This window comes from Hyperolius riggenbachi, chromosome 4, assembly GCF_040937935.1.
Source record: "Hyperolius riggenbachi isolate aHypRig1 chromosome 4, aHypRig1.pri, whole genome shotgun sequence".
NCBI classification, from domain to species: Eukaryota; Metazoa; Chordata; class Amphibia; order Anura; family Hyperoliidae; genus Hyperolius; species Hyperolius riggenbachi.
In genome coordinates, this window is record NC_090649.1 from 247,553,234 (window position 1) to 247,569,643 (window position 16,410).

General features: G+C 41.9%; 1 protein-coding gene across 2 annotated transcripts in view; it reads right to left on the minus strand.

Annotated features, from left to right (window-relative positions):
- ME1 (malic enzyme 1) overlaps positions 1-16,410 on the minus strand; it is a 385,689-nt gene that overhangs the window by 298,607 nt on the left and 70,672 nt on the right. For both annotated transcript variants that reach the window (XM_068281558.1, XM_068281557.1), the window contains exon 3: positions 10,423-10,572. In XM_068281558.1, coding sequence (XP_068137659.1) covers positions 10,423-10,572 — 150 coding nt within the window. The remainder of the gene's footprint in view (positions 1-10,422; positions 10,573-16,410) is intronic.

The window sequence follows — 16,410 nt, forward strand, 5'->3', positions numbered from 1 at the left end:
TTTCTGATTATTGGTGATCTGCAGTATCACAAATAATACAGATGTTATACCTGATTATGTGGTGATCTGCAGAATCACCAATAATACAAGTATAGCAAGACACACAGGATACAAAGATGTAAGATGGTGTTTAGTGCAACAGTAAATGGAGATACTCACTGTCCAGAGGAGCTGGTGAAGGGGGTATCTCTAATCAACACAGTAATCAGTATTCCAGCAAGCTGGAGACTCAGAGGAGTAATGATAGGTTTACCCGAGGAGCGGGTGATACACAGTAAGACAATGTAGCGAGATCACTCGAGGAGCGAGTGATTCAGACTGTACTGCAACAGGTGATCCCCTGAGGGGCAGGGAATGCAGACAGCACATAATGATAGCTAGTCACCTGAGGAGCAGGTGATTAAGACTGTACTGCAGCTATCAACCTGAGGAGCAGGTGACTCCGACTATACTGCAGCTATCTATCTGAGGAGCAGGTGATTCAGACTATACTGCAGCTATCTACCGGAGGAGCAGGTGATTCAGATTATACTGAAGCTATCAACCTGTGGAGCAGGTGATAACTAAACTGAGAACCCCTCACCAGGACTAGCTCCCCGGTGAGGGCAGAAGAGTCAGACAAGCATGTTCGGCAACACATGGACAGATACGGTACAGAGGCGGAAGACAGAATCAGAGTGAGGGATAGCCAAGTCGGCAACTGGATCAGATAGGCAAAGGCACAGAATCACAAGACAGAAGAGTAGTCGAGGCTAGCAGAGGGTCATAACAAATAATACAATTCAAATAGTACTTTAAGCTATCAACAGAATCTGTCTAAGTGTGGATCCCCAGCTCCTGCTGGTTCTATGAAAAGGCGACGAGAAAAACACAAACAGGTCCGGGAGCCCACTCTGGTGCAATATCGTTAGTATATATGGGTATGATAAAAACAATAGAGTATATACTCACAAATGTGGGTTGCAGTAAAGGCAACCACTTGTGTTCGCAGGTGGAGAAGTACCGTCTCCACTCGGCCTTTTGCTTCCCAGCTGGTCGCTGCTCCTGGTAAAAAATGATTTTTGTCGGGGTACTCGACTAAATCACCCTCAGTATATGGTATATATGAGGGAAGGCAACTATATTCGAATGGGGTAGGAGGCGCCCGGTCTAGGAAGCATAACAGTATGAGATAACACTGTAATAGATAGTTACTCCAATCACTATAAAATATGGAATAATAAAATTGTCCTACCTCACGGGTGTTTGGCAGGATATAAAAGCTCATAGGAGTCACGATTAGGTATTCGAAATTTTATTGTTATAAATGGTGCACTTCGACAACGCGTTTCTCGGCTCACAGCCGCTTCCTCAGGTCAATACAAGTGCCTGTAGTCCTTGTGGATGGCGTATCCGGGCGCCTAAGATGCGCGGCGTACAGGGCAGAGGGTAAATAAAGTTTCCCTCTCTCTTTGGGTAGGCGTGTTCGTGTGCGGTGACGTCTCTCCGCCCCGCACGTACTGTGGTTACGGCGCCGAGATACGCTATCCACAAGGACTACAGGCACTTGTATTGACCTGAGGAAGCGGCTGTGAGCCGAGAAACGCGTTGTCGAAGTGCACCATTTATAACAATAAAATTTCGAATATCTAATCATGACTCCTATGAGCTTTTATATCCTGCCAAACACCCGTGAGGTAGGACAATTATATTATTATTTCATATTTTATAGTGATTGGAGTAACTATCTATTACAGTGTTATCTCATACTGTTATGCTTCCTAGACCGGGCGCCTCCTACCCCATTCGAATATTCCTGCTGGTTCTAGGCACACTTTCGGATCTGACTATGGGTCTGAGTGCTAACACGTAGCATATGCAACAGCAGACGAGGAACAACTGACAGGCCTGTTCTATATACAGTGGTGTGAAAAACTATTTGCCCCCTTCCTGATTTCTTATTCTTTTGCATGTTTGTCACACTTAAATGTTTCTGCTGATCAAAAACCGTTAACTATTAGTCAAAGATAACATAATTGAACACAAAATGCAGTTTTAAATAATGGTTTTTATTATTTAGTGAGAAAAAAAACCTCAAAACCTACATGGCCCTGTGTGAAAAAGAAATTGCCCCCTGAACCTAATAACTGGTTGGGCCACCCTTAGCAGCAATAACTGCAATCAAGCGTTTGCGATAACTTGCAAGGAGCGCTCTGGAGGAATTTTGGCCCACTCATCTTTGCAGAATTGTTGTAATTCAGCTTTATTTGAGGGTCTTCTAGCATGAACCACCTTTTTAAGGTCATGCCACAACATCTCAATAGGATTCAAGTCAGGACTTTGACTAGGCCACTCCAAAGTCTTTATTTTGTTTTTCTTCAGCCATTCAGAGGTGGATTTGCTGGTGTGTTTTGGGTCATTGTCCTGCTGCAGCACCCAAGATCGCTTCAGCTTGAGTTGACGAACAGATGGCCGGACATTCTCCTTCAGGATTTTTTGGTAGACAGTAGAATTCATGGTTCCAGCCATCACAGCAAGCCTTCCAGGTTCTGAAGCAGCAAAACAACCCCAGACCATCACACTACCACCACCATATTTTACTGTTGGTATGATGTTCTTTTGTTGAAATGCTGTGTTACTTCTACGCCAGATGTAACAGGACACGCACCTTCCAAAAAGTTCAACTTTTGTCTCGTCGGTCCACAAGGTATTTTCCCAAAAGTCTTGGCAATCATTGAGATGTTTATTAGCAAGATTGAGATGAGCCTTAATGTTCTTTTTGCTTAAAAGTGGTTTGCGCCTTGGATATCTGCCATGCAGGCTGTTTTTGCCCAGTCTCTTTCTTATGGTGGAGTCGTGAACACTGACCTTAATTGAGGCAAGTGAGGCCTGCAGTTCTTTAGATGCTGTCCTGGGGTCTTTTGTGGCCTCTCGGATGAGTTTTCTCAGTGCTCTTGGGGTAATTTTGGTCGGCCGGCCACTCCTGGGAAGGTTCATCACTGTTCCATGTTTTTGCCATTTGTGGATAATGGCTCTCACTGTGGTTCGCTGGAGTCCCAAAGCTTTAGAAATGGCTTTATATCCTTTACCAGACTGATAGATTTCAATTACAGTACTTTTGTTCTCATTTGTTTCTGAATTTCTTTGGATCTTGGCATGATGTCTAGCTTTTGAGGTGCTTTTGGTCTACTTCTCTGTGTCAGATAGCTCCTATTTAAGTGATTTCTTGATTGAAACAGGTGTGGCAGTAATCAGGCCTTGGGGTGACTACAGAAATTGAACTCAGGTGTGATAAACCACAGTTAAGTTATTTTTTAACAAGGGGGGGGGGGGGGGGCAATCACTTTTTCACACAGGGCCATGTAGATTTGGAGTTTTTTTTCTCACTAAATAATAAAAACCATCATTTAAAATTGCATTTTGTGTTCAATGATGTTATATTTGACTAATAGTTAACAGTTTCTGATGAGCAGAAACATTTAAGTGGGACAAACATGCAAAATAATAAGAAATCAGGAAGGGGGCAAATAGTTTTTCACACCACTGTATACTGTAACCGCTCCTAAACACCGCCCCAGTCGCTCAGCCAATCAGGATCAGTGCTGGAGTCAGCTGACCGGCTGATCAGCTGACTCCCCTTCTGCTTGCATAAAGATCCTGTCTGTGTGCGCCTGCGCGCGTAGACCTCAGTCTATGTGCGACTGAAGGAGCAGGCAAAGTACCACTATGCGACCATGCGGCGAAAGCTGGTTGAGACGCGGAGGCAGCCGCCATGCCACTCGGCGCTGCGGCAGCTCCCTCCTCATTCCCCATAATCTCAGGCATATTTCCATCATGTATCCGTGCGGCGGAGTTTAACCAGTAAAAAATACAAGAGCAATGTGAGTCAAGTATCTTGGTGTGGGTATAGTCATATACATATATTGCCCATTAGAGCCTTATATCCCCAACACTCAATCGCGAAACACAGGCAACTTGCATGTACATGCTCTGTCGGTAGGAGGTCTTTGCTGATCCCCCTGTAGCTTGGTTCACACTGGCAAGCATGCGAATGCCAGTACAGGGTATAGCTATTCCCACCAGAGAGGCATGAAAATGAGTCAAAATATTTGCTATTTGACAAGCTCAAAGACAATATGCAGGTAAAATCAGATCCATAAAAAAGGCATAAGTGGTCTGCCCATACACAGTCTACGTAGTAGTATTCCCAACAATCCTTCACAGAAGGTAATAAGTTGCTAGGGAATGAGGATGCTATATATATATATATATATATATATATATATATATATATATATAGTGATAGTGCATAATCAACTAGAGCTAGTTTCATCATTCGAGCTTCGTCAGGGAAAGGCACATAATATATGAAAAATAATAAAAAGACCCCCACCATACACACCAACAGCAATAACAGTCCAAGTGTTATAACAGCCCATTAGTGGTCTCACCTGTGTATGACACACCCCCTCTCAGTATTTGCTTCATACATGTTCCCCCATCGGTAACGGGCTAAGAGTATGCCCATAAGTATACATGCATGCCGCTGTGTAATGCCTAAGCAAGAAGCGCTCAATCAGCTGGGCTGACGCCTGTGCGGAGGGGGAAATTACGTCATTCCTTTTTCCCACCCCTCTCTGCGCAGCCAAGTAATGCCGATTGGCCGCCTCCACTGCTGGTCTCCATGGTGATACACAGTAAACCATCGGCACCAGCGTGTGCATCATGTGCGGTGAGGCTGGATGTTGATAGGTTAATGTCTGAACGTATCAAAGAATCCGTATGCTTTGCGCCAGTATCCAATCGCAAAAGCGGTGCCGCCCCCTGACCCCAGTATCCATAGTAATGGTAAACGGATTGGTCGGGGCAGACAATGCAGAGAGGTTGGTTTGTTTACATTATAGGCAGTGCTGTGGTGTGGGCAAAAGTATATGCTGTCTAAACAATGTATACTGTGCAATCCTCCCTTTCTCCATATAAATAGGTAAGTGTAAGAGTAGCTATCCATTCACAGGGACATGCACTCACACTGTGCAACACTAAAGGTGTGCACAGTAAGAGATGAAGGGAAAAGCATCAAATCGGGGGTGGGGCAGACCTAGATAAAGACAGAGCGATAAAGTGGTGAGGAGGTGGATTACTAAATGAAGAAATCCATAGGGAGCATACTATATACTATATATTACATTCACATCATTGCCCAGAATGGGTGATTCACAGGTGTAGAGTGCCAGTTCACATCCACCAACTACAGTAAACTAGATAAGGCAAAATTCTCATTTAGGCCATGAGGTGCCAGGGTATCCAGCCTAAATATCCAGCCTGCCTCCAATTGATGTAGTTTCCTGTCTAAATTTCCCCCTCTCACTCCTTTCTTCCATTGTTGTATGCCCCAAAAGCTGATTTCAAATGGTTTAGACGTGTGAACTGTATTCATGTGCTGGGCCACTGATGTATCGTTTTTATGCTTAATATCCCCAATATGTTCAAGGACACATTGTTTTAATGGTCTAGTTGTCAGCCCCACATATAACATGTCACACTTGCATTTGCATGCATAGATCACCCCAGGGGTATTGCAATTAATGAAAGACCTGGTGGAAAAAGTCCTACCATTATTGCGAGATGAAAAAGTGATTGTTTTGGGCATAAAGAGGCAGGCTTTACAATGCCCGCACTTGTATGAACCATTTGGTTTAGTAGGTAGAAAGGTCAACCGTGATGGCTGCTGTTCCATATAGGTACTATGGACCAAAATATCATGAAGGTTCTTTGTCCTTATCTTGATGGAAGATTGGCCAGTACCACTCAAGAATTCCAAAAATTTGATGAGATTGTTTGGAGAATTAACCAATCAATCTGGGAGCAGATCATGTAATTGGGGCCCTCTGTCTAGTTATCAACATCTCATTGAATAATGTATGTTTGGCTCTCTTGTACCCCTTATCAATCACGTGTTCTGGAAAGCCTCTCTGCAAAAATCTGTTTCTTAAAGGGGTTCTTTTACGAATGAGGAAAACAAAAAGTGGTTTATGCATAAACTATTAAACATCCTTGTAAAATAGTGTAAAAAGTTTTTTTAAAAAAATGAATGGTTTCATCAATATAATATGTATTGTAAATAGTGACGGATGAAGGCTGGGAGGCTAATTCATTTGTTAGGGGTGTTTTTTTTATACTTTCTTTTCTCAACCATAACTGCTGCCTACATACTTTTCAGTGGTATAACCCACTTCTAGCAGGAATCGCCGTTATAACCCTAATAGCTGAGCTCCGCTGAGCTGCTGAATATGTGTTTACATTGTTGCTAGGCAACCAGACCCTGGTGCAGAGACTCCTTTTGTGAAAACTGAAAAGAGTCATAAGCTGCAGGGAGAATCAGTCCCATCTACACTACATGATTCTCTGTCAGATTCGATTCAATTTGATTTGATTCATTGATATGATTTGATATGATTTGATTCAACCTGACATGTCCGATTCATGATTCGATTCAATTTGAATCAAATTGAATCGAATCATGAATCGGACATGTCAGATTGAATCAAATCAATGAATTGAATCAAATTGAATCAAATCTGACAAAGAATCATATGGCGTAGATGGGACTGATTCTCCCTGCAGCTTATGACTCTTTTCACAAAACGAGTCTCTGCATGGGTCTGGTTGCCTAGCAATGATGTAAACACAAATTCAGCAGCTCAGCAGTTAGGGTTATAACGGCGATTCCTGCTAGAAGCCACTGAAAACTATGTAGGCAGCAGTTATGGTTGTAAAAGAAAGTAAAAAAAAAACACCCCTAACAAATGGATTAGCCTCCCAGTCCTTCATACGTCACTATTTACAATACATGTTATATTGATGAAACCATTCATTTAAAAAAAAAAAATAATATTTTAGAAGGATGTTGATGTTTAATAGTTTATGCATAAACCACTTTTTATTTTTTTCCTAATTCGCGAAAAGCGGATCCGAGAGAAAAAACTAACTATAACAAGTAAGTTGTCTACACAGCAAATCTAGCTGCAAACAGTTTCAATAGAATATGATAATTTCTTCCTGTGATACAATGACAGCAGCCATATTTGTAAACATTACACAGAGGCAGGCTTATCTGCATCTTAAGCACTCAGCCTGGGAAAAAAAATCCTAATCCCCCCTCCGCCTCCCTCCTCCCCTCTGCCTCTGAAATCCGTCGGAAAAATCCGACGTGTGTATGGGCCTTAAGGAATGAAGAGATAAGATAACTCTCTTAGGCCCCCTTACTCCTACCCTCCAGCTTATTATCTGTTAACCTTTATAAGGGTGTTCATTCTCATAACTACTTCCTAGATGACAAATAGTAAAATCATTTCGCTCTGCTGTTGATCAAAATCCAGCAAGCAGATTATACGATATCCACCCAATCAGGCAAAACCGTATTTTTCAATCAAATCAACATAAGAGGAACTATAGACAGTTATTTATTCTGCTTACTGAATTCACCTTAGTCCACAGAATCATATGGATATCTAACCTCTAGCATATTTATGAACTGCTCAAATTATCCAAAATAAGCATATGTATTATGATACCCTTTACTCAACTTAGTAGTGTGATCTGGAAAAAAGCTCTCTCGGTATTCTTTACATTTCAAGAATTTAAAAACCGTCTGTTTGGCTGTTGAGCTCAGCTTGTATAGCCATAGCAGACTGTTAAATAAATTAAATGTATAAATTGTACAGGCAACCTGTAGAGCTGCTGTTGTGGACACCACTGCCCATGTGAGTGAGCCTGTATATAGTATTATTTATAAACTAAGACTGTCCTGCTAAACGACTTATGTCACTTTCAGGTATGTGCTGTAGACTAGCAGAGGAAATTCATCAGGACCCCTTGTTTATCTGGCACATAAATAGAGCCCTGGGATTAAAGCTGAAGTCTTTATAAAGTCTGGCAGCTCAGATACTTTATTTCCTTTTCTTTATCCTGACCATGCAATCACCTTCCAGCTTACTGGGGAGCTCCATAATTACTTGTGATTTATAGGAATCCGGAGACCCTCTGCTAAAAGACGCAATGTGCTATATTAAGGCCGTTTTTCATTTGTTAGCAAATGTCCATTACATTATATGGTATGCGTGATCTGGGGTATTATCAGCTCTGGCAAGTTTTCCACACAGAAAGGTAGCCAGCTTGATAGAAATCTTCAGTAAGGAAAATTCAACTCCATCAAAGCTTTTAAGAGTCAGACTTTCCATAAAATAATAAACTGGCTTCTATGCAGATAATTCTATTTTAATTCAATGTATCCTTGTGCTTATTATAGTTAACCCATGCTGACAGCTGTAGGTTGACACTTTGTACTGCCGTTTAGACATTTTAGCCGCGTGTCTGTCATGCAGAGATGTTCCCGACTTTGTTTAAAGTGTACCCGAGGCGATATGTGATGAGATAAACGTGTATATAAAGTGCAAAATATCTTAATTACCACGCTGTTTTAGTACTTGTTTTATTTTCCTGCCTGAAAGAGTTAATTTCTAGGCATGGAAGAGACAGCTTCTGTCTTGTTGATACTTTGTCGGGAATATAGTAAACATCACCAATAAGCAAATTACAGCCATAAAAGTTTTCCTGGCAGAATACAACTACTGAGGGTAGGGAAAGATAAAATACATGAACTATTGACCTTTTTTCTAACTATTAGACAATAAGCTGCCACTGATTAGAGACAGTAAAACATTCAACCTACTTTGTACATGGTTAAATATAAAAGACAACCCTGGGATACTTAAAAAAGGGTCATTTTTAGGAGTAGGAGGATAAATATAGAGTAATTGTTTATTTCCTAAGTGTAGTTCCTAAGTTTTCCCCTCATTTTCACTTTAACAATCTGGTGTTACAGGTCTTTAAAGACAGCCACCCCTAATCACATTGTTCCCCTCCTTATCACTACACCACCGTGGGCAGCACGGTGGTGTAGTGGTTAGCGCTCTCGCCTTGCAGCGCTGGGTCCCCGGTTCGAATCCCAGCCAGGGCACTATCTGCAAAGAGTTTGTATGTTCTCTCCGTGTCTGCGTGGGTTTCCTCCGGGCACTCCGGTTTCCTCCCACATTCCAAAAACATACGAATAAGTTAATTGGCTCCCCCTAAAAAAACTGGCCCTAGACTACAGTACTTACACTACATAATATAGACATATGGCAATGGTAGGGATTAGATTGTGAGCTCCTTTGAGGGACAGTTAGTGACAAGATATATATATATATATATACATACACTGTACAGCGCTGCGTAATATGTCGGCGCTATATAAATACTAAATAATAATAATAATAATAATAATATACTCGGAAGCTGCTCTGTCTCGCACTGTGCTGTTGTCCCTCATCCCCTAACCACAGCAACAGGCATGTCACTCTGCTAAAGTCGAGCAAGGAATCTGTACAGCACTCACCCCTCCAAACTATCACCCAAGGGATCACGGTCCGATTCACTGAGCTTCTGTGAGCTCCTTTAGGAAAGGTCCTCAATGGTCTCTTTTATCAGCCTTATAGGCTTGGTTCACATCAGAATGCTAAATGGACATTTTAGTCTTTTTTTTGCCAGATCACAACCAATGGAAAAATGCAGATGTCAGTGTAACCTGTGTTATTAATAGTTTGATCAGTGGAACACAAAGTCCCAGCCAGCACACATTTTTTTGGGACAAGTGGATGTGTTTTCCATAGAAGCCTATGGTGGAAACGCATTTGCTCCAGACCCCAAATGGACCACGGTGCATCAATGAAGCGCATACTGCATTGTGCACTTCAGTTGACCGTTGGGGATCCGGTTCAGCTGTGAACCAAGCCTTAGGGTCTTTTCAGACTGCATAAGTTGCATTGAAGAATAATTGCACAAGTCAACATACTGCCCATACACTTCTATGGGCCTGTTCACATGTCTGTGTTGTAAGTGATCACGTTAGTTTAACTCGCTGCATGCAGGCTTTGGATTAACATTGCAGTTCAAACCCAATATAATGTGGCGTTGTGCAACACGCACAGTGTGAATCCAGCCTTATGCTTTGTTTTTTATCAGTTGTCAGAGCAGCTCAACTAACTCTTCATTGATGTTTGAAAATCACAACACATCCAAGGCCTCCTGTGCTGGAGATCATTAGAAAGAATTAGAAACTGCCTGCTATTAGACTGAGTTTGCAAACCTGCGTCATATTCCATAGTGAATTAGATGGTGGGTAAACTTACCTTGTGTGCAAACAGCAAGGAACCTTTTAGTTTATACAAGACAGCATGCATTTAAAAAAAGAAGAGCTTGATTTATCAATCACAACAACATTCTGCCTACCATAGACAGTTATTTCATCCAAATCAAAAATTATGACATTTCCAAACTATAACATGAACTAATAGTTTAGGCAAATTGCTGCAAAGTAATGCATGTTGTAGAGGTAGACATTACCTGGGGCGGCGGAAGGCCAGGCCATACTGCTGACAGGCCAAACCCACAGTTGGAGTGTACACAATAGGCATGAATCTCTCAACATCCGAAGTCAGCAGCTTATAAAACAGCTTTTCATTCCTATCTTGCAGTCCCATCAATAAAATATACCTGCAGAATAGCAAATAAAAAGAGATATGTCAAACAAATATCAATTAATGATTACAAATGACAGATACAAAGTCAGCACATGACACTTGGGCTGGATTTACACTGTGATGGATGAAAATCTGATCCTGTAAAAACTGATCCGGTTTCTGTTCGACCGGATCAGTATCTTACAGTTGCATCAGTTTTTCATCGGCTTCCGTCCAGTCCATTTTTGCAATGCCTCATGCTCAGTGCCTGTCACATTCCTGTTCCTCGGCCATCACTGCCGACGTTTGAGTCCTCTGCACACTAGACACACTGGTATCCAGCTCCTACAGCCACATTAGTGGCATCAGACTCCCACTCGTTTGCAAAAGGCTGATGGGCATCATCCATGAGCGCTAGGGAGGATTTCCATTGGCCCACTATACCCAAATGGACAGTGGCAGTGGCACAGAGGACCTAAATTACTATGGCAGTGGCACAAAGGACCTAAATGATGATAACAGTGGCACAGAGGACCTAAATGACGATGGCAGTGGTGCAGAGGACCTAAATGACGATGGTAGTTGAGTATCTAGTGAAATCTATGAGGTGAGCAGCCTAGTGAAAACAGACACCTTCCATTCTCATAGTCTACCATTGATTCTGTTGGTTCCCGTTCGCCATCCGCTGAATTCGGCTGATATGTAAAAATCGTGCAAGACCCAAATTTGCGTTCCTCACGTCAGTGGCGTAGCTAAGGAGCTGTGGGCCCCGATGCAAGGTTTACAATGGGGCCCCCAAGCACTCTATACATAACAATGGATACGGCGCACCAAAACCTGCCAATGGCAACTACAGTGTCAGAGGTGCAAGAAGGGGATGGGGAACAGTTTGTTAATGATTACCAGTATTCAAAGCATGTATAGAAGTTATTATTATGAGCACCGGATCAATAGAGAGCGAATACTGTAGTTGAGGGAGGGCTCTTTAGGGCCCCTCTGGCCCAAGGGCCCCGATGTGGTCGCTACCACTGCAACCCCTATTGCTACGCCCCTGCTTCACGTCAGAAATGACCTAACAGGTGTGTTCTAAATCGACTTATGTGAACGGATGCTATTGCTTTGCATAGGATACATTTGTCTCTGTTTGGATTCTTCCGTTCAGTTCCGATACAAGTAAAATATTTACGGTAAGTGTAGTGTGAATGGAGCCTTATAAATACATTTTTTAATGTATTCTCACTGATAACCACAGACACAGAATGATTTAAAGGGAGTCTGAAGTGAAAATAAACATGCTATAATGAATTGTATGTGTAGTACAGATAAGCAATAGAACATTAATAGCAAAGGAAAGCATCTCATATTGTTTCCAGTACATTAAGAAACTCAGGGCTTCTCTGAGTTCTCCCACTAATTAAGACAGAGCATCTGAAGCATTTATACATCAAAGAAACAGTAAAAGACAACTTTAGATAAGATTTTACTGCAGAGAGGTTCAAAGGGTCATTAGCTCTGCTCTGTTTCATAGTTTAAAATGCAGAGTGAAGTTTGTAAACTGCAAATATTAGAGAATGATTTACTGCTATAAAAAAGCTATATAACAGAAAATAAAAATATGAGACTCCTTTCTTTGTTACTAATGTTCTTTTAATTATCCATACCACACATACAATCCATTATATCATGTTTTTTTCTTTAGTGTCACTTTAAGAACATTAAAGTGAACCTCCAGACTAAAAATCGACTCAGCAGCACTGAAAAGGCCTGGTGTTTCTTTAACAGTTTCACAGCATCAGAACTTTGTTTCTCTTATACACGCCTCATTTTTAGCTGCACAGAAGAAAATTGCCCGGGCTTTTTCCCCCTGATGCTGTGCAAAGCATGATGGGATTTCTGATGTTGTTGCTCTCGTTCTGCTGTTTTGGTGCAAATTTTTTTTTCTTACATTTTGAATTTGACATTTGAAGCCTAGCCCGCGCAGCTGGGAGGGGTGATCAGGACACAGGACAGTTGGAACTGTGTCTCCTGCTCCCTGTCACCTCCTTTCAACCAAAAAGATGGCTGTCCCCATGACAAAGATGGCAGCCCCCATGAATCATAAAGATTTGCCTTTTCTTTTAAAACAGGATGAGTAAGAGATTATATTACCGATCTATTCTAATTAACATAACTAATGTAACTTAATGACAGTATGTTTGTTTAGGCTGAAGTTCCCCTTTAAACCAAAATGCTGACCCAGCGGCTATTATTCACATTACTCTGGCAACAGTTTTATGAGCCTGGTATCAGACTATTACCAATAACAGAACAGAATACAGCTCTTTGGATAGCACCTGCTTAACATTACAGACCATTCTTTTGCCATGTAAGCTAATCCTCCACTTAATGAGCCCTTTGCCAAGCACTTTAATAAACCACCACGCTTGCCTTCTATAAACGGTTCTTCATCATAATCACGTCACGTTTAACAAATGCCAGAACTATTGTACAAGATACAGGAGAGGCCAAGCTTTGATAGTGAAGGTTTCCTGAGGACAATCAGTGTAGAATTTGTGCTTCATGATTCAGATTCCAATTATTACTCACTGACCAGAGACAGCTAATATCTGCAGTTTACAATTCTACAGGAAGCATTATGAGCACTCTGTTTACATGTATCAGCAACTTAACAAAACAACTCTGACAGAAAAATGTATTTTAGTCTTAAGTCAAGACAAATAAAGAACACAGTTTAATTTAGCTGGTTGTTTAATAAAAATAACTACACTCATTTGAAACACAAATTCTGCTAAGTGTTAATTCTACCTTCCTGAGACAGCATGGCATAGCCTGGTAAAGGGAAAGCTAGCATTGTACAGCTGCCTATTAACAGTACAACGTTACATTTTCCTCAGTTGTGATCATTCAAATCAGATTTTTACGATTTAATTGTACATAAAACCACCCAGTATGTGACGAAAATCAGCATGATACGAATCTACGGTCAATTGGAATACAGAATTTTATTGATCGGAATGTAGACTTTTTATGGTCGTATCTGAAGTGCCGTATGTCACAATTTCGCGAACGCCATTGCGGCAAGCGCATGAAAATGCACGCATAAAATGATCTGAGTACCCCTTTAAATCCATTAGTCTGTGTTGTAGGTGTTACAAGCCCTACTGCATAGAGCCAAATTAATCCATGCCATGCACTGATGAGGATCAAACAATCCGGAACAGTCTGTATGCATGTTGGATTATTATGGCTCTGTACAAATTAAGCTGACACATTGCATTCCAGCGGTTCTGGAGGTGTATTTAGCTGCTGAGGGGACAATGGTTAATTTGCATATATTCAGCAGTGATGCACTGGGAGACATCTCAAGCTCACTCCAACCTGAATTATCGCAAATTCTTACTGTTTTAGGAAAGGAAACTTTTGCTTTTCTTAACATCTTAGTAAAGGGGCTTTTAGGACCATTGTAGTCCCTTACACACTCCAATGAGTTCTGGGTCACCATGAGCTTGCTGGTTAGTCTGTACCTCTCGGTGTTACAAGCCCTACTGCATAGAGCCAAATTAATCCATGCCATGCACTGATGAGGATCAAACAATCCGAAACAGTCTGTATGCATGTTGGATTATTATGGCTCTGTACATATTAACAAGCTGACACATCATTGCATTCCAGCGGTTCTGGAGGTGTGTTTAGCTGCAAAGGGTACAATGGTTAATTTGCATATATTCAGCAGTGATGCACTGGGTAACATCTAAAGCACACTCCAACCTGAATTATCGCAAATTCTTTCTGTTTTAGGAAAGCAAACTTTTGTTTTTCTTAACATCTTAGTAAGGGGGCTTTTTAGGACCATTGTAGTCCCTTAAGCTACATACACACGGAAAGGCAGAGACGCGGCGGAAGCTGTTTGTGAATGGAGCATCCCCCGGCCGGATGCTCCATTCACTCGCGTAGGTCTCCTGTCGCTAGCCCGCATACTCACGCGGGACTAGTGACAGTTCCGGCAAAGTTGCGGCGACAGCTGTAGCCGGCGATTGAACATGTCAATCGCCTGGCGACAGCTCCAACGGGCTACGGTTCGGGGCGCGCGCGTCACACACGGGCGACGACCGTACCCCGAGTGTATGAGCCATTACACACTCCAATGAGTTCTCGGTCACCATGAGGTTGCTGGTTAGTCTGTACCTCTCTGTGTTAAGAAGACAGTGTTCCTTGCAAAAACCAGACCTCTGCCACACAGGAAAAAGGTTATCTATCAGGGGGGCAATAAACTTTCTCCAGGAAGTTTCCCCATCCTAGTTTTAAAGATAAGGAGAAGAACAGATCCACATTCCTGCTCTAGCTTGATGAGAGTTAAGGGGCCCATACACTCAGCCGATTAGCGTCCGATCGATCGATCGAAATCGATCAATCGCAAATCGATTGCCCGATCGATCGATTTTGATCGCGGGACTAGCATGTCGCTAGTCCCGCGTGAGTATGCGGGCTAGCGACAGGAGACCTACGCGAGTGAATGGAGCATCCGGCCGGGGGATTTGCGGCCGATCAACTTCAATCGATCTGACATGCTGGAAAATCTAGGTCGATCTGATGAGATTGCTTATCAGTTTGCATCGGACCTAATGGAAATCTGATGGCAAAAAAATGCCATCAGATCGATTTTCAATAGATTTCATACTGAAATCTATTGGAGTTCTGTTCCTAGTAAAAAATGTTCCTAAACACATCAGATAGATCAGAAAATCTATCTAATGATCTATCTGCTGCTAATCTAACGAGTGTATGGCCACCTTTAGAGAGAATGACTTTTAATTCACCTTGATATGAAGGAATAAGTCATTCAGACATTTTACTAAATGAATCAATGTTCCGTAGATGCCAAACATGTCAAAATTATCAGAAATGCTTTAAAGAGAATCTGTATTGTTAAAATCGCACAAAAGTAAACATACCAGTGCGTTAGGGGACATCTCCTATTACCCTCTGTCACAATTTCGCCGCTCCCCGCCGCATTAAAAGTGGTTAAAAACAGTTTTAAAAAGTTTGTTTATAAACAAACAAAATGGCCACCAAAACAGGAAGTAGGTTGATGTACAGTATGTCCACACATAGAAAATACATCCATACACAAGCAGGCTGTATACACCCTTCCTTTTTAATCTCAAGAGATCATTTGTGTGTTTCTTTCCCCCTTCTGCTCTCATGCACTGAAGTTTCAGGCTACTCTTTTCTTCCTGCAAACAGCTTTGCCCTTGTCTGAATTTCCTCAGTATGTGAAAGCCCAGCCAGCTCAGAGGACACTTTATCCAGCGTGTAAAAGATAGGAGAGCAGAGAGAAGCTGCACTAATCTAAATATCACACAGGCAGTGTGCATATAGGGGCCTGAGAGGGGGAGTTCATAGCAGAACCACAACACTGAAGAACTTGGCAGCCTTCCAGACACTGGCTGACAAGTCTGACAGGGGAAAGATACATTGATTTATTACAGAGAATGTGATAGCAGAAAGTGTTGCAGTAAGCCAGAACACATTATAATAGCTTTTGGAACTTGTAGGATGATAAAAAACAGGATGCAATTTTTGTTACGGAGTCTCTTTAAACCTGAACTAGAAGTATCTGGTCCACAAAGTGTTGATCTGGCACCTTCTATACCTGAGATATCAAATCCCTCGGCAGAGAAGTTGTCAGCCCAAGCAAGTATCGATTGGTTCAGAACATGATGATGGAATGTAAAATACTGGTTTTTATATGATCTGTCCGAGATCCGCTGAGTTATGGCATATTTGGAGAAAATGCCAATTCGGTCCCTCAGACAATAGGGGCCTGACTTCAGATTGCTAAGGGTCGGAGAACATCTCTAGTTACCATCCA